Source organism: Canis lupus, chromosome 14 (genome assembly GCF_003254725.2).
Source record: "Canis lupus dingo isolate Sandy chromosome 14, ASM325472v2, whole genome shotgun sequence".
Classification (NCBI taxonomy): Eukaryota; Metazoa; Chordata; class Mammalia; order Carnivora; family Canidae; genus Canis; species Canis lupus.
Genome location: NC_064256.1, coordinates 19780093 through 19804309, shown reverse-complemented (window position 1 = coordinate 19804309; position 24217 = coordinate 19780093). Strand labels below are relative to the sequence as shown.

General features: G+C 33.6%; 1 protein-coding gene across 7 annotated transcripts in view; it reads right to left on the bottom strand.

The window, feature by feature from the left end:
- Positions 1-1308: 1308 nt before the first annotated feature.
- CASD1 (CAS1 domain containing 1) overlaps positions 1309-24217 on the bottom strand; it is a 69333-nt gene continuing 46424 nt past the window's right edge. For 4 of the 7 annotated variants that reach the window (XM_049093577.1, XM_035698663.2, XM_025471331.3 and 1 more), the window contains exons 9-18: positions 23700-24122; positions 22352-22441; positions 16420-16539; positions 15290-15446; positions 13805-13884; positions 11135-11236; positions 8668-8808; positions 8071-8148; positions 4230-4322; positions 1309-2772 (exon numbers count right to left, since the gene is read on the bottom strand). In XM_049093577.1, the coding sequence (XP_048949534.1) occupies positions 2506-2772; positions 4230-4322; positions 8071-8148; positions 8668-8808; positions 11135-11236; positions 13805-13884; positions 15290-15446; positions 16420-16539; positions 22352-22441; positions 23700-24122 (1551 nt within the window). In that variant the 3' untranslated portion in view covers positions 1309-2505. Of the gene's footprint in view, positions 2773-4229; positions 4323-4420; positions 4603-6008; positions 6094-8070; positions 8149-8667; positions 8809-11134; positions 11237-13804; positions 13885-15289; positions 15447-16419; positions 16540-22351; positions 22442-23699; positions 24123-24217 lie in introns of those variants that run through there. The other 3 variants (XR_003145656.3, XM_035698665.2, XM_049093578.1) reach the window with 3 other exon arrangements.

The window sequence follows — 24217 nt, the reverse complement described above, 5'->3', positions numbered from 1 at the left end:
TGGTTAATATATCTTACAATGGAATGGTAGGGTGCAAATGTTATTTTACACCAGCACCTAAAGCAAATCATAGGACCTTAGCTTATAGGTACAGTGAATGGTTTTAGATCAAGGCTCTGACTTTTCAATGCTGGGTTGGCTCTCCATAAAAATGGGAAAATTTGGCAAAGGAAACATGGAAAGATTGTGGCAGATTTGAGTCAGCAAGTCCCTTTTGAACCCCAGTGGTAGATATCTTAGTGCGATTTATAGTAGAGAAAATCTAAGTCTAGAGAACCTCTGTGGTTTTATCTCAATTTTAGTGGTCGAAATATTCCATTAAATATCTTTTTCTGAAGAATGGTATGGATGAGCCATGCTAGTCAGAATCTGAATCAATGCAGAAAAGGTTTCAAAACATACACCATAGATAGATGCTCTCCTTATGGCAACTTCGACCACAGTAACCTCTTACCCATAAAGACTCATTAAAAAATTAAATGTAGATAGAATATACTTTAATTAAATGCACTACACTGTAATTATTACATATAACTATAACTAAAACAGTAGGACATACTAAATGAGAGCACATGAGGAAGAAAGGGCTTGTTAGTTAGGTGTTAGGTTCGAGTCTGAATAGGAGAGAAAACATATTCATTGGGTATCACTATTGGAAGACGTAAGTGCATCCAAAAAACAGAGAAATACTGGTCATCTTTCTTTTTCAATTGTTTCATCGAGAAGAATCTTTTTTGGGTGATAAAACTTACAAACTAAATTAAAATGCACTCTACTCATTGGCAAGCCACACCAGCAAGAATAATGTGATCATGGTACTTGGGAAGTTTTTGATTTATAACTATACTATTCTTTACTTATAAGGCTGCAGTCTAGGAGGCAGAGCAATGAATCATTACAATTGTCTATCTGGGAAATGTCAAAAGATTAAGTAAGGGCAGAAGAAGGGAGAAAAGGAAAGAACACACATTTTTGTCTGAGAATTATTCCACAACTAATCGGAAGATACCACTAGCACATAAATCCGGTACTAAGGAAATGATAATTAAATTTTTTAGATCTTCAAGCAAGACCACTAACGAACCACAGTGCTTAGACTTCCTGGGTAGAAAGGCAGGATGCCCTCTGATGCTAACGAAGGCGTCCTTATTGGACTCTCACGCGGACCTCTCCCTCCACACTGAGCATTTGAGGAAGTCAATTTAAGCTGAAGTGCATTAGAAATTTGAACCAATCATTGATGGATCCAGATTTTTTTTTTAAAAAAAGGACACATACAGTTTAATTGATACTTTGCCAATACAAAAATAAGCATCCACAGAATGTTTATTTACTGTTTAAATTACTCCATATATTCATATACCAGGAACAGAAAATATACTTTATCCCACGCACAATAAGAGCAAACAAGTGCAATCTTTCAGACATTAAACATTATAGTCAAATCTGTACAACAGATAAATAAATTTATACCTCTAACAGTTAGCTTGTAACAAGACAAAATGAAAAACACATATGCCCATTGTCACCCAGTTACTTAAAATTCTACTTAGGACTATACATCTCCGTCAACAGCTTGAATCTTTACTACACTGCACAAGTTAGACTGATAAATATTTCTTTTTAAAATAGCAGGGAGGGAGTAATAGGAAATACTACGATGATTATAAAGAGCTTTCCAAACATTGGAAATAAGAGAGAAATTAATGAGTTGGAGGAAAACATACTAGATGGATCCACAGGGTAACTGGTATTACATTGGTATAGCTTAAGGAAAGGAAACAGATGGATGTCTGGATTGGAAAGAAAATTTGGCCTTTTATAAAAAGAAGCAACAACAGTGACAAAACCCTGTCACAGAGCCTAGAACAACTCTGTGAGACAAAGGGTACAAAGATGTAGGTATACCTGAAAAACCAAGGCTGGGAAGAAAAATCATGTCAGGAAACAGCTAACATCAGAACGTGAACATATATAAATTAAAGGCATACTTGTTTATCGTCCCACATCATTGCACTTATGGTAAGAAAACAATACTGCAGTCATTCTTGAGTAAGAAAGTTTTCAGCTAAGTAGGAAGTTCCATGATGAATACAGATAGATAATATAGATAATCTTATTACCACAAATTTAGTAAATATCAAAACACTCAGTGGTGCCACTAAGCTAATTAAATTATGTTTTTACTGGAAACGTAATTATTTCCCTGCCTTCATGTTAACTTAAAATGATTTATAAATGGATATATAGATCCAGTAGAAAAGACATTTCACATGCAATCCTATACAATGCACTCTGCTTCAATTTTTTTTCGGTATTTCACATTGGAGATGTACATTTCCACTATATACAACCACACATGTTCAACAGACGCCACTGAGCTGTCCTCTTGCCAAACAAGTTTTTAATTTACATATACATTTATATCTCCAGATAGATGCATTTCTCCTCTAGGCAGACACAAAATTAGCCTGGAGAGTTTAAGTTTCTTAGGATTTTAGTAACCTAATGTCTTGATTTGTCTTGAATCGACGATAAGATGAGGAGTCCACAAAAAAATGCAGCTATACATGCCAACCTTTTCAACAGAGACGAATTATCTTTAGGAATAATAATCTGTGCAAGATCATTAGTGATCTGAGAAATTTCGTGTGCCACACAAACAAATATGAAAGTGCTGACAATGATGTTGAGCATAGGGTTTCCAGGTATGAGTACCAAGATGCCTCTTGTGTCGGCTGCCAGCCATATGTGATATTGGCAAATAAATAGCTGGAAGGAAAGTATTTAAAGTTAGATATGCCCAGAGGGTCCACAACTATATCACAGTTTTGCCTAAACATGTCATTGCATAATTATGTTAAGAGACTTTTTCCAAACCATATACTTCTGTTTCACTGTTGGTCCCGAAAAGTCTATTGCAGTCTACTCTTCAGAACTCCTACTTGAAGTACTGCTTCAAAGTCCCCAAGAAATGAAATAGGAACCTTGTAACTTTAAAAAACTTTTTTTTTTTTTTTTTTTTTTGCGTGACACAAAAGACAGCTGACAGAAGGCTTTCTGGATTCTGGTATTTAGACCCCAAATAAAGAATCACTACACGTGTGTGCACACACATAATCCATATTTATATATATTTGTGAATATATTTCTGCATGTGGATATGTAAGCAGAAAATGGTATGGGTTTTAAGATGCCCTCAAGTTTGCTCTGCATGGCCAGAGAAATGTTTTCAACTGCATCTCATGTTTCTAAAGCATATTTCAACTTCAATATGAGTATACATATTAGAGGACACCACTGCAACTTTTGATTATGATTACAAATGTGGTTCTTTCATCACATTGGCTTAAAATAGCAGAGAGTAGAAAAATGCTTATAAGCTACCTTTCAAATAGGAAACTATACAATTTTGGTACTTTTTCTAGAAATACTGAATTATAAATGCATTCACTAAAGTTGATAAAAACTCTCACGCTCCAAATATTATGGAGATGTCACAATAAGCATTCCTTTATCTATTGAATGGTTTGGTAAGTTATTCTTGATTAATAATTCTAAATTCTATTCAGTCCCACTTATGAGACAACAAAATAACATTTATTAAAGAACTCAAAGGAAAATTTATTTTCTCTATTTTAAGGACAACTTAATAAATCTTATACTCTAAAATGTATCTTTTATGATTATGATATGAATTCTACTGCTCTAAAATGTCCTACTTTGACTAATAGAGCTCAGAATATTCAGAATGTTTTTTAAAACCTAGTTTAAGGTTTTAAGTAAGTCATACTCAGTACTGCATACAAAATGTAATCACGTTTAAAAAATTTCCCGAAATTTCCAGTCATAAGGGTGAGTTCTATTAGGATAAGTATTGATAAACTAAATTCAGTAATATTTAATTATGGAGATGAAAAACAAATCAAAATCCCCTCAGCTTGTCTTCATTTATATTTGTTTAACTTTTTCTTTCCTGATCTCAGCTTCTTAGTTGTGCTTAAAAGCTTAAGACAATATAAAGAATATTTGAAAGTCATCTATTTCTAGTCATTTAAATATGGCTTTAAAAATATACTACTCTATTGCTGTTGAAAGTTCTGAGTTTCTTTTCTGTGTTTCCATAAATAACATAGCTTTGATATAAAAAGAATATATTTTGGACTTATATATACACACACACGTAACACTTGACTGTGTAGGAAAGAATAAAATATTAATGTACCAACCTCTAATGAAATTTTTCCAAACCAAGCAAAAAATGAGCTATAAACGGAACGGGCATATCCAGGGATATTCCTTATTAGGATGAAAGCTAGAATCTAAGGAAAAACCACAAAGCAAAATAAATAATCTATTTACTAAAAGCAATTGCTTTCCTTCAAGTGATAACTTTATTATCTATGTTCTTGAATTTGATACATACACAATGTTTTTTTTTCAATAGAGAAAGTTTCAGCAAGTTAATTTTGTTCTAGAGTCTGTCCAAGCTAGATTTCTCAACATGTGGTCTGTATACTCCGTATCAGTGCAGATTTTAGGTAGTACATGGCTGAACAATTTTATGTGTATTTGAAAAATTATAAATCCACGTGAGGCCTTCTGTGCAGAAAAAAAGGATATCATATTTTGTGAAGCAAAAATCAAAAAATCCCATGATACAATTTGGTGTCTTCCATAAAGTATCTGCCTTATTGGTGGCCACATAACAACCCCCTCTTGTATTCCTCAAAAGCCTCCTTCCACTTAACAGCTACGTAAATATGAGAAATGGTATGACTTTTAAGATGTCCTCATGTTTGCTCTGTATAGTCAGGAAAATGACATCTTGAAATGCATTCACATGTCATATATTTTCCCTTTTGATTTCTTCTCCCTAATGACAATCTCCAACTTTTGAGCACCTGGCCTTCACCACTCTCCCTCATCCTTTTGTACCAGGTGGAACAATCCTGAATTTTCTAGACCTCTAATTCAGTGTTACATTCAGTAACTACTTTACCAAGCAAAGAACTCTCTTTAGAACCTATTCTCTTTATAAGGAAGAAATTGTAAAGAAAAAACTGTTTACACTTTCACAAATACCTTTCAAAAACTTTCTCATAGAAAGATTGAAAAATCTATTCACACTTCAGAGGAAAATCCCATATTCAGTGTTCATCACTATGGGCATTGGTCTAAGGCTTCAGGAAGAGCCCTCTGGGATGCATACAGGATGAGTGAGTAGGAGATTTGTGGGTCACTTTATCACTGGGGAAAAAGGAACCAAAGTGAAATACTCAGGTACTATTAAGTTGGGTGATCTTCATGGAGAGTAGCATCAAAGAAACTCAAGTTTGAATCTGGCCTTTGCCTTGTATTAGTCCAGGGATTTAAGGCAAAGTACTTTACTCCCTTAGGTCTGTTTCCTCATCCATACAAAGAGGGATAAGATTTACTTTGAAGGTTGATGTGAACATTAGATAGGAAAACATATATAAGGTACTTATCATAGCATGCAATGTGAGCCATTAAAGAAACATATTAGGTAATTAATAGCACAGGCGGTATACATAAATGGTAAAAATCATAAAGATGGGATAAATAAATAAATCCCTTAAACACAAACCATTTAATGAGTTTTTATAATTAAAGTATTGCACAAACTGTAAAATGCTAGAAAGAATGACACAGATACATACAAATCACTAGTCTGAGCAGCAGAAAATCTAGGAATAGCCCTAAGCAAATCACTTTCCTTTTTACTGAGTTTAATCTACCCTTTCTCAATGTGTACTTATTTCTTTAGCATATTCCAGTCTGTGTTTCGTCATACACTTAGTAAACAATATGATTAGGGGAATAGAAAAATCAAAGAAATGATAGCCATGGAGAAGACAGCTGGGGTCTAGGGAGTCATCTTTATTAACTTGATAAAGAAATAATAACAACACTTAAAATTTGTTCAGCATTTGTAACTTGCTGGGTACTATGCTAGGACTTAATATACATTATTTATGGTTAATCACCTGTATGCTGTTCTACAGCAAGCCTTTCTGCAAATTTCTATCCAGACTGATGGGCAAACTAAAAGGTCAGGATTCAAGGATTGATCTATAAGAGTGAAATAGATAAAAGGGATTAAGAGTATACTTATCTTGATGAGCACTGAGAAATATATGAACTATTGTTGAACTATTACACTGTACAGAGGAAACTAATAAACACTGTTAATTGTTACCTGAATTTTAAAAAAAGGATTGATCCTTAAGCTTTCTGCTGGGTCAGGCTGGAAAAATACTTTCTAACAGAACAACACTGGGAATCTTGTACACGTTAAAATCTTAAGAAACCCCCTTAGATAAGTACGCTAAGAATATATAATCATATATAAATTATTAATGATCATATCCACCCACACCCTCACACCTACACCACCTGTTGGTATCTGAGAATAAGAGTGAAATGTGATAAGGATGTAAAATTTGGGGCTTTCTGGATGCTCTTACTTTTACAACAGGAAGCTAGTGACCTTGAAAAGAAATAGCTGCCAATGAAATTAGCACTTGCTTCAATTTGTGCTCCCAGTCCATTCTTTCATTCCGCAACAGAGGAGTTAAGGCCCTCACTGAAAAAGTACTAAGGGAATAGGAGTGTGTGAAGGGTGGCGACCGGCAAGGAAGATGATAGGCTCAGGAGTGCTCGTGTGGTATTATTCTATGTCTATCCACTTAGCTCTCTTTATATTGTTCCGTACTGGTGCACAGTGAATGGTAACACCTCCCTTCCATCATCAGTAACAGAAGTGATATCAGATATGAAACGCAAAAAGTTATTGGGAAGCACTGCTACTGTCTACAGAAGACATAAAAATGCTACATCAGTATAATGTTTAAAATTTCATTATCAATTGTATTTCAAGAGTCTGTCACACGCTGGGTTCTGCTAACTATATAGACGTTTAAGAGGAACAAAACAGTTCCGGCACTGAAGAGAACATAAGACCTAAGAGAAGCTCCTCTAGAAAGTATCCCTGCTTCTGTTGGCCGCACTACTCATTTTTTGGGTGTCAGCTTAGACACTGCTATCTCCAAGAATCCTGCTCTGATACCAAGATGGGTCAGGAAGAAGTCCCACATATTACCAAAGCACCCGTGCTGAACTAGCAGCACACTGTCAAATGTCCTGTCACCACCTGCAGTCAGAGGTATCTCTGCAAACCATCAATCTGATTTGAGATACTCCTTGCCTCTGCCCACTTCCTGGTCACTACCACATAGTTCTCTCAACCCTAGCTCTCTGAGATGTAGCTCGAACAGCCTTCCTCAAATTCTCTGAATGTAAGTATGCTCCCTTCCCCTACAGGGTCTGAGTTCTTGCTGTCTGCCTGCATCCCTCCATTCTCAACTTAATTTTCTCAGGGAAATAATTTCTGTCCCTGACCACGCCTTGCGTCAATTCCAACTAGGTCATATCCCCTCATTATATTCTCTTGTAGCACCATGTACTACTATTTCTAATTACATGGTGATTATATGATTACTATCTGTAATAAAAGAATGAAGGCTCTGGAAGGGTAGGAACCAAGTCTGATTTGGTTACCTCTGTATCTTCCCAGCATATCTAGTGCATAGTAGGTATCAAGTATTTGTTAAATGAATAAAAAATGTTAAATGAATGAATGTTTACTGGTCCATATATCTATCAGACTGTTCATTCCATGAGAGCAGGAGCTGTATGCATCTTAACATGGAACTTCTTACACATGTATGTGTACTTATAGCATAGTACTTAACACATTAATAATGATTAAGTAAATAAATATGAGTAAATGAAAACAAAGCAAATATGAGGAGAACTGACATTTTCTAAGTGCCCACTAAGTGACCAATACCAATCATTTCTATACATTTAGTATAACAATCCTTTAAAAGAGATTTTAAAGTCCCTGTACAATAAAGGATGGTAGGGCTTAGGAAGATTAAGTAATATACCTATATTTTATAGTTTGATCTCAAATCATACTGCCTGTAAAGACTGTATTCTTAATGAGAATTAAGAAAATTTTTTTTCCTAAATCAAGATAATTACCTGTACCACAGATACAGATGGGTGGAGTTCATTGCACTCTGCTTTGTTTTTACAACTGCTAGCCCAGATGGAATAGGTCTAAAACAAAAAACACATGGATCAGTTCATGAAAACAGTTATGCCTAAATAAGGCAGCTTTCTCAGGATCTTTACATGTTTTTTTGTTTATAACATTATATTCCATTATGCTATTTAAAAAGCTTCAGTAAAAACTGCTCACTCATTTGGTCTTCACTTGCTATGGTTTGTTCAACTGCTCAAATAAAAGAAAGCAGAGAGAGAAGAGCATAGGTCTGTGCTTTTCTGGAAACAGTGATCATGAGGCAGTGATGGCTCTTTCTGTTAAATACCTTATGTTACATTTTTTCCCTATTACAACTTTGAAAATTTCTATTTCACTGAGTTCTCAATTATTCTTCTTATTAAACTTATATATTGCCTTAGCATCTATGTTCAATTAGAAAAATACAGAGAAAAAGAATTTTGAAGTAAAGATTTTATTTATTAAAAACAATTGACTAAATTCCTATTGCCTAAAGTTAATTTTCTATACATTTAGGACTTTGAAAAATTACAAGATTACATTTTGAAACTTACCAAGAAAGAAACTACTGAAATAAACAATAAAAAATTTGAAATTTTGTTTGAAAAAAGAGGTTCACCCTTTCCTTCAGAAAGTACTTGACGCTTCTGTAAAGCCAGATAGATGAAAGCAAACAACATTCCATGAAAGACTACCTGAAAAATAAGAAGAGAAAATTTGTTTTAAATAGCAACTTTTCAATAAATAGCATAAATATTTGGTAAAGGAGGACAATAAGTACTAAAGTAAGTAGGTTAAAAGCTTAAAGGTTGGAAGTTTCTATGAAGGACTTAAACTTCAAGAAATGACATAAAGTCAATGATTGTTAGAAACAATCTGCAATAGGACAGCAAACCGCTCTTGCAACAATATGAGATAAGCTGGTTCATTTTGAGCAGTCTCAGCAGCAAGCAAAGAAATAAAGATAATTTTAAAATAATGATGAAAACACAAAAAAATAAGTGTCATTGAGAAAAAAGGAACCCTTTTGTATTGTTGGTGGGAATGCAAACTGGGACAACCACAGTGGAAAACAGTATAGAGGTTCCTCAAAAAATTAAAAGTAGAACTTTTCTCCAGTAATTCCACTACTGATATTTACCCAGAGAATGAAAAACACTAATGCAAAAAGATACATGCACCCCAATGTTTACAGCAACATTATCTACACTAGCCAAATTATGGAAACAGCCCAAGTGTCTACTGACTGATGAATGGAAAAAGAAGCAGTATATATACACAATGGAATATTACTGAGCCATACAAAGAATGAATTTGCAACAACATGGGTGGATCTAGAGGGTACGATACTAAGTGAAATAAGTCAATCCGAAAAGACAAATACCATATGATTTCACTCATATGTATAATTTAAGAAACAAAATAAACAAACAAAGAAAAGGAGATAAATCAAAACAGACTCTTAACTACAGAGAACAAACTGATGATTATCAGAGGGGAGGTGAGTTGGAGGATGGGTGGAACAGGGGATTAGGATTAAGAGTACACATATCATGATGAGCACTGAGTAATGTATGAAGTTGCTGAATCATTATATTGTACACCTAAAACTAATATAACACTATGTCAACTATACTGTAATTAAAAAAGAATAACAAAAATAATTAATAGAACTATTATGGAAACATATAAAACTTAAATACTAAACCAAAATAAAACACATTTTATATTGATACTTTCAATCAAATAAATTAACACTAACAGCACCAAGATCATGCTTTTAAAAAGAAGCATATACACACAAGAATGCAAAGGAAAAAAAATACAGTGGACCAGAAAGCACATAAAGCTGCTACCTATTTTTTTTAAGATTTATTTTTTAGAGAGAGGGAAGAAGAGAGAGTGAGCGAGCACACATGCCTGAGTATGCACATGGCAGTGGGAGAGGTGGGTTGGCAGAGGGAGAGAATCTCCAAGCAGACTCCCTGCTGAGCCCTCCTCTTACCCTGAGACCACCACTTGAACTGGAAGCCAAGGGTTAGACACTTAACTGACTGAACCACCTAGGTGTCACCTCAAAGCTTCTCTTTTTTAAACAAGGACTTAACATGAACTATCATATCATAGTACACTGCTCTAATGACAAAGTTGAGAATTTAAAGTTATTTGATATCAAGATTTTAGCAAAGCTTTTTAGTCATATGTGGTTTTGAAATGCCATGTAGTACACTGGAAAGTACATAGGTATTGAAAACCAGAAATGGCATAGAATAGGCATTAAGAAAAGATTTGTTAAAAAAAAAAAAAAAAGAAAAGATTTGTTGAATGAAACAAAGGATGAGTGTAATATGGAAGGAAAAGTGGAGAGAAGAGATGTAATTATTATTTAATCATTGTCCATTATTCTCCAAATGCTGTGCTAGATGTTTTATATTTTCTTGGCCAGTTGAATCTTAACTTTCCTTTAAGATTAATTTATGGACTGACCCATGACACTGGTATCTCTTCTCTGCACGCTTCTACCACAAAATCCACACTGCATAACTTAGCACCTAATTATAAGCAGTAGTCTTGGGATTTATACTAGATTGTAAGGCTTAGAAGCCTGGTGGCTCAATAAATATTGTATTGTATGGCTGAAGCATATACACGAGGGATCATTTTTTTAAGTTTATTTAACTAATCTTTACACCCAATGTGGGGCTTGAATTCATGACCCAGGGATCAAGAGCTGCACGCTCTACCAACTAAGCCAGCCAGGCACCCCTATGAGGGATCATTTATAAGTCAAAATTAGGACTCAAACAAAGGCCTTTTTATAGACAGCATTTTTAGAGAGTTTTCCTGCTGATATAAATATCCATGCATACCCTTTCTCTGCTATAAAAAAAAAACAGGAGGAGTAGGGCTGCTTTAATTTATCAAGTCAACATGCTTCCTTATTCCAAAACTAAATAATTTTCCAAATAATTTTTAAAAGTATATTTTGAAATGGCAAAGGATCACAAGGTAAATACATACGTAACGGTCTAACCTCCATCTGAACCACCATTCATATACATTCCCTTTCAGTTCAAAACACTTGGACAATGGCCAAAGAGAAAAGATCTTCTCAAATGCACCCTGAGAAAAGGAATCCAGAACACAAATTAAGATGGTACAAGTCAATACTTGTTTTCTAATTCTATTATAAATTATAGTTTTCTAAAGTTATGATTATATAAGAGTCATTCACAATTTAAAAATTCTTTTTCATTTGAAAAGAAATTTATTTTAATAAAGGCTAACATATATGACTTTTAAAACTTTCTGGTAACTTATTTTACTGCACATGAAAGGTTACAGAGATTGCAAAATAAAAAAAAAAAAGTAAGCTAGTAACTGGAAAATTCTTCCATTTAAGGTTTTTAATCTAGTACACAAAACAGCTAATATTTACTAATCAAAATACCAAAATACAAAAGACCTCAGCCAATAGGATATCAATATTCTAAAGAATGATAGTTAAGGTTAAAATACAGTTTTTCTTTCTCTAAATGTCCTCAATAATCTCTAATTAACCATTTGAGTTAAAAGAATCCTCTGAATTAGTCACCTTACTCAATCAACCATACCCAAATGCCATTACTAGCCTTTGAAACAAAGTTTACAATTTTACTGTGGTCAAGTTAGTGAATGGTACCCTCTTATTAATCTGACAAGCCTGGAAAATCTGGGAATGAAGGGGCAGAAGTCTTGGGTGCATTCCTGCACATTAATGAAGTCTTTCAAAGTAGAGAACAAAAACTTCAATTTCCAGACTAAAGAACGGCAACAAACTCTATTAAGGAAAGCTCCATTATTAGACCTAATGCCACAGCAAAAAAAATGTAACATAACAATTTTGAAAAGGCTATTAAAAACCAAAAAAAAAAAAGAAAAGAAAAGAAAGAAAGAAAATAACATTGTATTTTAGGTAATGCTGAAACCTTATTATCTTAATAAAATGCAATATTCTCCATTTAACCATTTAAGAATTTTAAATATTTATAGTTTATTAAATAGAGGTCAAAATGTATTCCTCAGAAAACAGGATGATTCTTACCAAGGGTTGCAATATAAAGTACTTACAGATCATATATATAGTGATATGAAATACAAAAATATAAATACAATACCGATATGAAACAGAAATATATAGTATCTATAAGAGTTACATGGTCTTAAGAGATCATATATATGTGATGCATTTATCATTTAAATATTATTTCTGATTAAAAATTTGTTTCTTAACAAACAAAAATCTGTTTCTTAACAAATATTTAATTTGGGCAAAATATTTAGTGAGCATTCATTTTGTTTTGTTTTTTTTTTTTTTGTTTTTTTGTTTTTTTTTTATTTATGATAGAGAGAGAGAGAGAGAGAGAGAGGCAGAGACACAGGCAGAGGGAGAAGCAGGCTCCATGCACCGGGAGCCCGATGTGGGATTTGATCCCGGGTCTCCAGGATCGCGCCCTGGGCCAAAGACAGGCGCTAAACCGCTGCGCCACCCAGGGATCCCAGTGAGCATTCATTTTGTACAAGACACTGGGCTACTCTGGGCCACATACTTTTTTTTTCCCCCAAGTGCACTGATCCAAAACTGGGGAAACCTTCTTAGTCTTTTTATTGAACCTGTGGTTCACCTTCCCTTCTCTCCCTCATATGTACTGCAGAGTGTTTGGAATTTTAATAAGTAAATGTCAAATAGCTGTTCCAGTTACCTGGCTATTTCTTTATACATTTGCTATCATTTCCTTATTATTTTATAAATCTCCTGTAAAAAACCCTGGAGGTTAGGCAGAAATAAAAATGCTTTACTTCTAAGTATGAAAATAAGTATGAAAGTCTACAAAACAAACAAACAAAAACCAGCTTTATAGGATCACACATGCACGTATACACACACACATACACGCACACACTCACACACACACAATGTTTATATGGCATTTGCACCTGACACAGATTAAGTCCAAGATGGGGAACACTAGAGATGGGAGCAAACTGCAGAATATGTCACAACTATAGGCATTCAAATTAAAATATTTTGTTATAAATATCATGCTGCCCAAACAATATGTCTACCTGATGACGGACCAGCAGATAGCAGTTTGTCACCTTGCTAAAGTAGCTGAGAAGATCTCAACCATCATAATGGGGGATAAAACAGTAGAAATAAGAAAATATCCAAAAAATTTATTAAATTCAACATACTTACATATATGCAAACCCATTTGCTCCTAAGTTGGTTTTACTAACTGCCAAAATTTTACTCTATGCAGTTATGGAAAAATCAAGTAACACTTTTGATGCAATGAATAATGCACAAACCAAGTTGCAAATTCTGTCAAGAGAATTTTGATCTCCACTTAGAGCAGTGTCTTATAAGAGGCATTCAATAAACGTCTGATTGATCAAAGTCAAGTAAAATGGATTTTGAACAATTGCCAGAGGAAGAGCTTCAAATTGCTCTTACAACAAAAACAGTGGTAACAAAAGTAGATAGGTCTCAAAAGAACTACACTGAGTAGTCAACTACAGAGTGACACTTTTATTACAGTCATTAAAAAATGAAGCTAAAAAAAAGCTCTGACTCTTCTCACATACTTTAATAGACTTGAACTTTAAAATAAAATAGAACAAAATATAAACTGAAAAGACTGTACAAACCTGAGAATATGCCAAAAAACATATACATAACAGCAAGAAGGCTAGTTTCAACAGTAAGCCAAAATGCCAGAAACAATTTCCTAAGAGAGAAAATATTTAATTTACTAAAAAGTATAAATTTACATTAGAAAACATATTAATAGTCTCTACATAACATATCAATACCCTGCACAGTTCTTAGAATAATTGAGGGCTGCACACAGGATACATAAGATATATGTAAGTGATATAAATTATAAGAAGGGCAAAGGAAAAGATAGAGCATCCTTGCTAGGAAAGAGGCCACAACCTACACCTGAAACCCTCCGTATCTCCTGTTTATCCACTGTAAATATATCTGAAAATACCTCCTGAAAAAAAAAAAAAAAAAAAAACCTCCTGGATTCAACTACACCTGTTTATTATTCAAAGTTAGTACAAAATTTGGAACAAAACTTATCATATAATTCTAACACTCATGTTGAATATACCTTGGTAATACTGCTTAAACATTCAAGTTCCAAGGGGAGAGCTTGAGAACTCTCTAATGGATCAGGGTTTAACCTTAAGATGTATTTTACCATAGGCATATTTTAAGTTATGTGTTCATAGTTTACATATATATTTATTTCATTTGATTAATACGTGAGGTTGGTGTCAAGGGATTAAGCTACAGAGGCTGTTCAAAGACATTCATGGACTTGATTAAAGGTTGGAATTCAACTCTTTCCTGAAAAAGTTATTTGACATTATTATGGAGGCCAGTGGAAAATATTTCTGATATACAGTATTTGGTTAAAAGAGTTAAGTTAAAAATTATTAAAAATAACAACTTTGATTTTTTCCAAAAGAGGGAAACTTCTATTTCAATGATATGATCTTGAGGGGAAAAAAGTATTAAGATAAATGAGTGCGGCCTCACTCTGAACATTATCAGTAATTGGCTGTGTGGAGTTTGAAGGTGATGACCCTCCGGGAACTTGGGTATCCTTTGTGTACAACAGGGTGACACTAACTGTGTAAAGGATTATCTAGAAGATAAATTATATTAGTGCTCTTATGCTGGGCTAACACCAAAAGCCTTTTTGCAAATGAATGCTTGCCCCAAATTCTTAATAATGTAAAAAATCAAATAAAGCAGAGCTATCAAAGACTGAAGAAGGATGTAGAGTCCTGGAACCCTATTTGGCTTGCTCTTCTCTCTTCTAGTACTCATCCTCCTGCTCTGTATAAGACAGTTTGAAAACTGTGGCCATTTTTTTTTGGGGGGGGGAATTAAAAAAAAGAAAACGCACATACAATATACATGCAAACTGTTCATCTGCCCTGTTGTATTAGTTGAATTAGCTATAACATTTTCAAAGCAGAGTTTAAGAACAAAGTTTTAAATGTCAACAAACACTACACATAAATTTAACTGCCTATGTCTCAATAAAAGCCTTTAACAACTAAAAAGAAATTTAGTGCATTCAAAGGATATATTTATATTTAAGAGAGCATATTTACCGTTTGCTTTTTTTTGGATTATTTGTGGCCATAGTGCCAGAGTAACATATATGACCATGAACCATACAGTGACCAAGGGGACAAAGTAATAGAATTGATAAGGTCGATCCATTACTATACATAACACCACTACCAGGAAATTGAGACGAAATAAGACCTATTAAAAAGGAGAAGAAAATGGTTTTCATTCCAGGTATGCATGAAGAACAAAGATAGATTTTCTCTGATACAGCATAAACATTTATTTAAGACAAAAGTAATAAATGTACAAGTATATCTTACTAATCCTTAAAATTACATTTGTTCTACAATCACTGTAAAGAGTTGAATATAAAATATTTATGCATCATTATATTAACTAAATCCAAGCAAACCACCAGCCTGAGCTGTCCTCTGGCTACAAGTGCCATCTTGTTAAATGTGGGGAAAGAATCATAAGCCTCCTTCCTACGGCTACAGTTTATAAGCAGAGATTAGATTACTTCAACCAAAGGGTGTCCATTTCATCTGTTTGATGTTGATTTACCCCAGTTAGGATTAAATTGAGAGTTGTCATAGATACAAAATAATATTACTCAAATTAAAAAGTGTCTTTGGGACCCCTGAAACCGTCATTTCAGACAGTGTGATGTCATTCACAGAACACAGAATTTGAGCAGATTGATATCAGAGCTGTACCACTTACTATGTGACCACAGGCAAATTATTTAACCTCTCTAAGCCTCAGTGTTCTTTCTGTAAACATGAAGATCACAACTGTGGATTGTAATGAGGGATAAACATACTAATAATCAAAAAGTGCCCAGCACAAGGTAGAAACTTAATAAGTATTAATCTTCTTCTTAAAGAAAACATATTACAATAATCCTAGGTAACTGTACATTTCTACAAAACTGAAGTGAATTAGCAATGTTGTCCCTTGTGTACTAGTGCTTTTATTAGACACTCATCTAAATTACATTTTCTCTTCCCTCAGTAATAAATTATTTATCTCAAATTATTAACCACAGAACACAGAGATAACACAACTTTAGAGTGTAATTTCATAAATTCAAATTATCTGAGTCCTTATAATGACCATATTTATATTTCTGCACCAAAATGAAAAAGAAAACTGAATACATTCCTACCTGACAGACTCTATGAATTCCAAAGTCTCCTTTGATCCAAAAGTATGAGAAATGCCCGTACCCTGTCTGAAATAGGTATGCAGCAACTAGAACCCGGATATGCATATACACAGGCAAAAACTGTTGACAAAAATAAATAGGTAAAATATGTTGACACTAACTATACTTTGAGTTGTCATAACCAATACATTTAATCAAGACAATGGTCATTGTTACTTGTTGGCATGAGGTCAATAAAAAGATTTATTTTCAAAACTTAGGCAGCATAGCAAGAGTTAAAAAAAATGTAGACTTTGGAATCAGACCTCATTCAAATTTTGGTTCTGCCACTTACTAGCTAACTAAGTCTGAGTTTTCTAAACTGCAAAATAAAGTTCTTATGAGGAATGCAGGAGTTAATAAATGTGAAACACTCTGTACATTTCCTCCACTAAGAATTAATATATGATATCATAATTATTAGTCACCAGATATGATGAATACAAGGTAACTGCAGATTTCACATTTTCCCAATCAGAAGATGAAAAACATAACAAAAATCCCACATTTTTGGCCCCCTCAAATACACATTCTAGATTTGTAAATTGTCATATAACTACTTACAATATATAGTTATTTAGCAAAAATATATATAGTAAAAACATATGCAAACATAGCTTAGGAATATTATTTTCCTCCCACTTTTGATTTATAAAATAATTTTTTTATAAAACAATTTTATCCTACTCTCCCACATCAATGTTACATCGTGACCAAACCCTGAGAATCATTTACAATGGTTTTCCAGAGCATCCTAGCTTCACTCCAAAGTTAAATGAAATGTAACACATTTCTGATCCACATTTTATGGGAATCACTGGAAAACTGCCTCATTTATAAGTCCTAATTTTCATAACCCTGAACACTGCCATTCACTCTGTCCATCAGCCATTGGTCCATTACATGTATATTCACGATCTCCACAACACAACTTGTGCCCTGTTTTTTAAAATGATCTTTAAAAGCCTTATTCAGTGAAGTCCAACCCTTGCAATTATAAAACCATTCTTTCAGGGATAATTACTAAATCTATATAAAAATTTTTTTGGCTTCTATTTTATAGACTCATCTGATCACCTCTGTAATTATCCAGGACTGACACTGCTTATGGCTACTTCAGGTTAATGTGTCTTTCCCAAGTGATACTTTGCAGGAAAAAAACAATCAAGTAGACACCCTAAATAGATTTTATAAGTTCTTGAATGTATGCATCTTTTGTATATATCCTTGCATGCACCCTTGAACACATCTTTTCCTTTTCTGAGAAGATAAAAACCCCTGAATTTATAATAGATTATAAATCCTTCAATACTGCCTCCACTCTAGTTAAACTGTTAAGATTCTCTGTCTCCTAAATTGGTCCTTCCTGTGCCTCCTTGTCACATTTCCTTTGTTTATCTGTTTATTCTACCCCGGAATGTTGTTCTTGAGACCATATTTTGCTTATTCAAATCCTGTTCTTCTTTAGAGCACTGTTCAAAATTTCCTGTCTTTACTCTCAGATGAAAGTAATTTTTCCCTCTTTGATATTCTTAAAGCATGGACAATCTATCATAGTTTTTATTTATTATATAAATATTTTTATTTATTGCCCTTCATCATTAGTTCTTTTTAAATGTCTTATTAAATCAGAAATTTTCAATGAAGGTGTAACATACTAGAATCACAGTGATGATGAAGGTAGGATACGTCATATTAACCTCAGGATTTATCAAATCTAAGCCTCTTAACTTACTCTTGAAAACACTCTAAAATATTCCCTTCAAGTACCTAAACGCTTTTTTTTTAGAGTGTGGGGAAAGGTGGAGCACTGGGAGAGGGCGAGAAAGAATCTCCAGCAGGTTCCACACCCCACTGAGGACCCTGACACAGGGCTTGATCTCATAACCCTGAGACCATGACCTGAGCCAAAATCAAGAGCTGGATGTTTAACTGACTGAGCCACTGAGGTGCCCCCTTGAATACTTTTTAATAGCAGAAAACATACAAATTCCCAAGGCATTCCATTCCATTTTCAGATGATCATTCACTATCATAAAGTTCCTTTTCAAGAAAAGTTGAGAAGTTTAACTCTGCCTAAAAGCTACCAACTTCAGCTTTCAAGGACAGTGATATGCAATCAAAATAAAATAAGAGCCACATAGTACATTTTTAATATGGCTACCAGAATATTTAAAAAGCTAAAAGAATCAAGTGAAACTAATTTTAATTAATATAACATTATTTAACTGAATATATCCAAAATATTATCATTTCAACATGTAATAAGCATGTAGTAAAATATTTTATATTTTTTACACTAATTTTTTGAACTTAGTATGCATTTACCACAATGAATCATATTTAACTGGTATGTCTTTAATCTCAATCCCAACCAGCACATCTCAATTCCAACCAGCTATATTTCAAGTGCTCAACAGCCACATGGGGCTAGCGGCTTCCAAAATGAGGAGTCTAACTCTAGAGTCATTTGTACACACTTATCACTCTTTTATCTGATTGTTCCACAAGTATTTGACAGCTGTCAAACCTAGGCTAACTATTCCCAGTTACATTAACCATGTCCATAAAACATGCTTTGAAATCCCTTCAAGACTGGGGCTGGACCTACAGAGTTAAGACCTGGTTATTACATTTAAATAGAAAATACTATTCATTTAAATTAAACACTATCATAATAATCTGCCAAGTACCTGCCAATGTTGCATTATTACATGTAATACTTCTTCCAAGTTTTTATTTTAACATAATTTAAACCCACAGAAAAGTTGCAAGAATACTACAATGGACACCCATATACCATGCTGATCCATTTTAAAGAACGTGGCAGACTACATGACATCATTCCTAAATATTTTAGCAAGTGTCTTCTAAGAATAGTTTCTTATATGACCATTATGACCATATTATCATTATCATCCCCCAGATTTAATATGAAATAACAGAATCTATTGTACAATCTGTATTCAAATATCCCTGATTGTCCCAGTAACATTCTTTATGGTTTAAAAAAATTTTTTTTAGTAATTGTTTTAAAGATTTTATTTATTTATTCATGAGAGACACAGAGAGAGAGGCAGAGACACAGAGAGAGAGGCAGAGACACAGGCAGAGGGCAAAGCAGGCTCCCTCTGGGGAGCCCAATGCAGGATTTGGTCTAAGCCAAAGGCAGACGCTCAACCACTGAGCCACCCAGGTGCCCCTTTTACAACAATCTTGAATCAAAGATCATACATTGCACTTAGCTGTCATTCCTCTTTAGTCTCCTTTCATCCAAATTATTTTTCTTTTTATCTTTCATGAGTCAAGTATTACAACAAAACTTTAGTATTAAAATATATTTGGAATTCCAACTGAAATTATAATAGCTAGATGCTTCTGATTCTGGTCTTTTTCTAGTCCCACAAATTTTCCCTCAAGATCTTTTATTCAGATTGTTTTATGAAAGTTGCTTAAAAACTCCCAAAGGAGGGGATCCCTGGGTGGCTCAGCGGTTTGGCGCCTGTTTTCGGCCCAGGGCGTGATCCTGGAGACCCGGGATCGAGTCCCACATCAGGCTCCTTGCATGGAGCCTGCTTCTCCCTCTGCCTGTATCTCTGCCTCTCTGTGTCTCTTATGAATAAATAAATAAAATCTTAAAAAAAAAAAAACTCCCAAAGGGAAAAAAAAAACCCCACAGTAGAACACAAAATCATCTACTGCATAAACCCAACTCACTGTACTCTCCATATTAAATTCACAGTACTTTATCCATATTTTCTATAAATTATGTTTTAAAGTAATGTTTATACCAACAACTGCAATCTGCCAGACCATCCAGATTATTTTAATAATTCTCTGTAATTTTTTATAGTTTCTATTTTGGTATAGAAACATGGCACAACTAAAGTTTAACATATTTCACTCAAAATAAAAAACATTAAGATTAGATAATTAAAATAACCATGGCAGTTAAAATGTTTTTAATGAGGGTAATCCTTCAAATATCCAAGAATCAAGTCCCAAAAAACGTTATAACCCATTCTTATAATGCTTTGCCAATGTAGATACAGGTAATTTTTAACCACAAAATCCTATTATATAAAAGAACAGGAATATGTTAATTAATCATAACAAATGATCTGTTAATGAAAAGTATGTCCTTCCAGAACAGGGATTTTTTTTTAAATTGCAATTTAGGATATACTGGGATGTAGTCTAAGATATATTAGAATTAGAATGCTAGCTTAGCAAATGATTATAATAGAATGCCAAATTGCCTTCATCTTTTTATGATCCAAATTCTTTCTGGAACCAGTGAATTGAGGAACTTAATCTGCCATTAATTCTTTCTATCTGATTTTTTTAATAGGAGTATCACCCTTTAATATGTCAGCAATTAATTATGTCTCTAAGTGGCATTTTCTTAAAACAAAGCCATTTTTCCCTCTCAAATTAATCTAATCTTTATTCATATGTCAGAGAGATTTCTAGGATTCAATATTCATCTCTACTTACTTTTTAGAGAATCTGACAAATATATCCTCCAAATTCTGAACTGGGCTCATAAACTAAGTCTTACTTACTATCCTCATCTCTCCTTGCCTTGGATCTCTTCTATTGTCTGGGATCTTTTGTAACCACCTGAATGCACAAGGTCCCCTTCAGCTGCAGCATTACGAGAATTTCATTGCTGCCACATATATATGTATCATAGCCATATAATTTCCGTATAAATTATAAATTATACTTCATTCTTTTATCTGCTGCCCTTCAAACAAACCATCCATAAAATCACTGACAATTTTTGGAAATGATTAAAAGACTCAATGAAGAATAATACTATTTTCAAATTGTTAGAGATACCTGTTAAAGAAAAATTGTTAGAGAAAAAAACCTTAACTGCTGCTATGGAAATTTCAAAATATTTCTGTCTGGACAATACTTCCCTCCTATCTCAATTTATCATTGATTCAAATATTATTTACAGATGTGTGCCTTATGTAAGCAAAGGCAATAAAAAAACAGGTAGTTCCATAATTATGAATGAGTTTCTTAAATTTTTAAAACATGTTTTATAGAAATTAGTTTGTATCTTCACTGTAAAGCTTGCATGAAAAGCGGTTATTAGATACCTAAGTTCACCCTCAAAAGCTGACCTTAACTGCAATGTACCTGGAATATTACAACTGGGGATACATTTTTTCTACCCCTGACAAATCCAAGGTATTCTGAGACCATGAGAATTCCGACTTTTAATTCCTGGGAGAAGGAAAAAATGATTTTGTCCATGTACCGAAGGCAATAGATGAGCAAAGAAATGGTCCTCCAGTTCATGGAGGACGTAATATTTAGGAAAGAGGGCACATGGGTGGTACAATGGTCAATCCATTAGCACCGGAGTTCTGTAAATACTGAGGCAAGAGAAGGTCTAAGGTTTTAAACTATAAAGGAGTAAAAATAGTTGGCCAAACGTCCTAAAATGCAAGTAAGAACAGAATGTAAATATAATCATCTATTTTGATTTCTTTTGATAGTAACTTGCCTATTTGAAATCCTTTGCATCTATATAGTTTTTTCCTGAGTTTACATTAGCTGTCCTACAGGGTGGCATGAAATAATACCTAAGAGTATTAATAAGAGTATTATTTCTCTTAGGTTATCAGCTGTTTCTATAAATTAAAATTAAGGCAAGGTATGACAAATAAATTATTGCCTTAAAACTATATATTCTCAAAGAGTCAGGTGGTAGGAGAAGAATGGTTAAGGAATAAAGACTGGGTGGGAAATAAAATGGTTCTCTAAATGGTGGAGAATATAAAACACAAAAGAGGTGATGCCCTGAAAGCCCTGAAAGCAACAGTAAAGTCCCACCATTTCCTATGATTTCTGAACTTAAATTCAAAATACTTACTGTACTTGCTCCAGAGATATGATAAATCAGAATCACAAGTTGCATCCAGCCTTTCCATTCATCTGTTTGTTCTCTATTTAACACTTTAGTCTGTGGAAAGAACCAAAGTCTGTTTTAAAATTCATTATAAAAAAAATTCATTATAAAGCTATTATTAAGTAAATTTTTCTTATAGGATATAAAGCTAATGCTTCTGTCAAAAGAACCTTGGGGGGAAAAACAAAGATTGGCATTTGATTTGATAAAAGATATAATAAAGCTATTTAAGATATAACATGAATTTGAAAATTAATATAAATTAAGAGAGATTTTTTTTAAGTTTCTTTTCTTTTTCTTTTTTTAAATGTTTATTTATTTATGATAGTCACAGAGAGAGAGAGGCAGAGGCACAGGCAGAGGGAGAAGCAGGCTCCATGCACCGGGAGCCCGACGTGGGACTCGATCCCGGGTCTCCAGGATCGCGCCCTGGGCCAAAGGCAGGCGCCAAACCGCTGCGCCACCCAGGGATCCCCTAAGAGAGATTTTAAATATTTAAGTTGCTACCTATGGTTTTATATTAAGAGTACATTTAAACTATGACAGATATGTTTGTAAAGCTAAAAAATGGCATTTTATAATTAAAAAAAAATCTTAGAGTTTCAGTTAGAAAAGACCTTACAGTTCTCTTACACTTTATTGTGAAAAAAGGGTCTATTATTATAGTTTATTTTCCCAAGGATATTCTCACTGGAGATGAAAAAACTGATTAGTCATCCTCATATAAGAGTTATTTCTTACAGTAGAGTTTATGAATTCAAATAAATCATGCCTTATAAAGAAGTTACACTAACACTGTGAGCAATTAACAGTAATTCTAAAATAGTAAATTCAGAATATTGTAAGCAGTGCCCACATTATTATGTACATTCGAATTTGTATATATACAATCTCTGGCTGTTTAAATATACAAATACAAAATTTGCAATATAGGCATTTTTTAATTATGTTTTCACTTATTTTTTTAACCTTATATAGATAATAATATCTCATTTTTGCAGACCATTATAAAATCGGAAGTACCTCCACTTTCTCCATCCTTAAACAGACAAATAACACTAAGTTATGACATCTTTTCACAGATCATTATTTATCAACTTTCAATTATCTTCACGTGACTCTGAACTTTTTCCAAGCTGTTTCAAAAAGGCAACTGTTAAGAGTCCACCAGGCAAAGTACAACTACAATATCCCTTTGTCTTCTATATACATATTTGAATATTTTGGCATGAAAAATGATATTATTTATTTAATCCAGAGTTTATAGTGAGATATAAAGGATAACATGAGCTAAAAAGGAAACGACTCTTACCTCCTTAGTATTTTCATTGTAAAATACTCCCAAAACCAAGATGTAGATAATTGGAATAAAGAAAGTTGAATGTGTATAAAATTTGTTTTCCTTCATAAATAGATTCGCACGGTCACACATATAGAAATAAGCCATTATCAGGCCAAGTTTGCAGAAAGACTGTAAAAGTATTTCTAATGGAGACACAGGGGTATTGATAATATTTTTCTTTTCCTCTCCACTTTCCAAATCAGTACATGGCTTATTCTTCCGGTGAGCATTACGATGGATTACATAAAAAATTAAATATCCGATAATAGATAAAGTGAAAAAACAAGCAGCTAGCTTCTGGATGAGAGTAAGAGGAGGCCGAGGCTGACAACAGGAACCATCTACAGGCTTCAAAATCTTATTGCAATACACGTTCATAAGAATCATTGCACTCTGTGAACAAATCAAGTTATTTGGTTATTATCTTGTCAGTAATATATCTTGCATTAGATTTTCTCTTGTGAATACTACTGACTTTTCAGCACTGA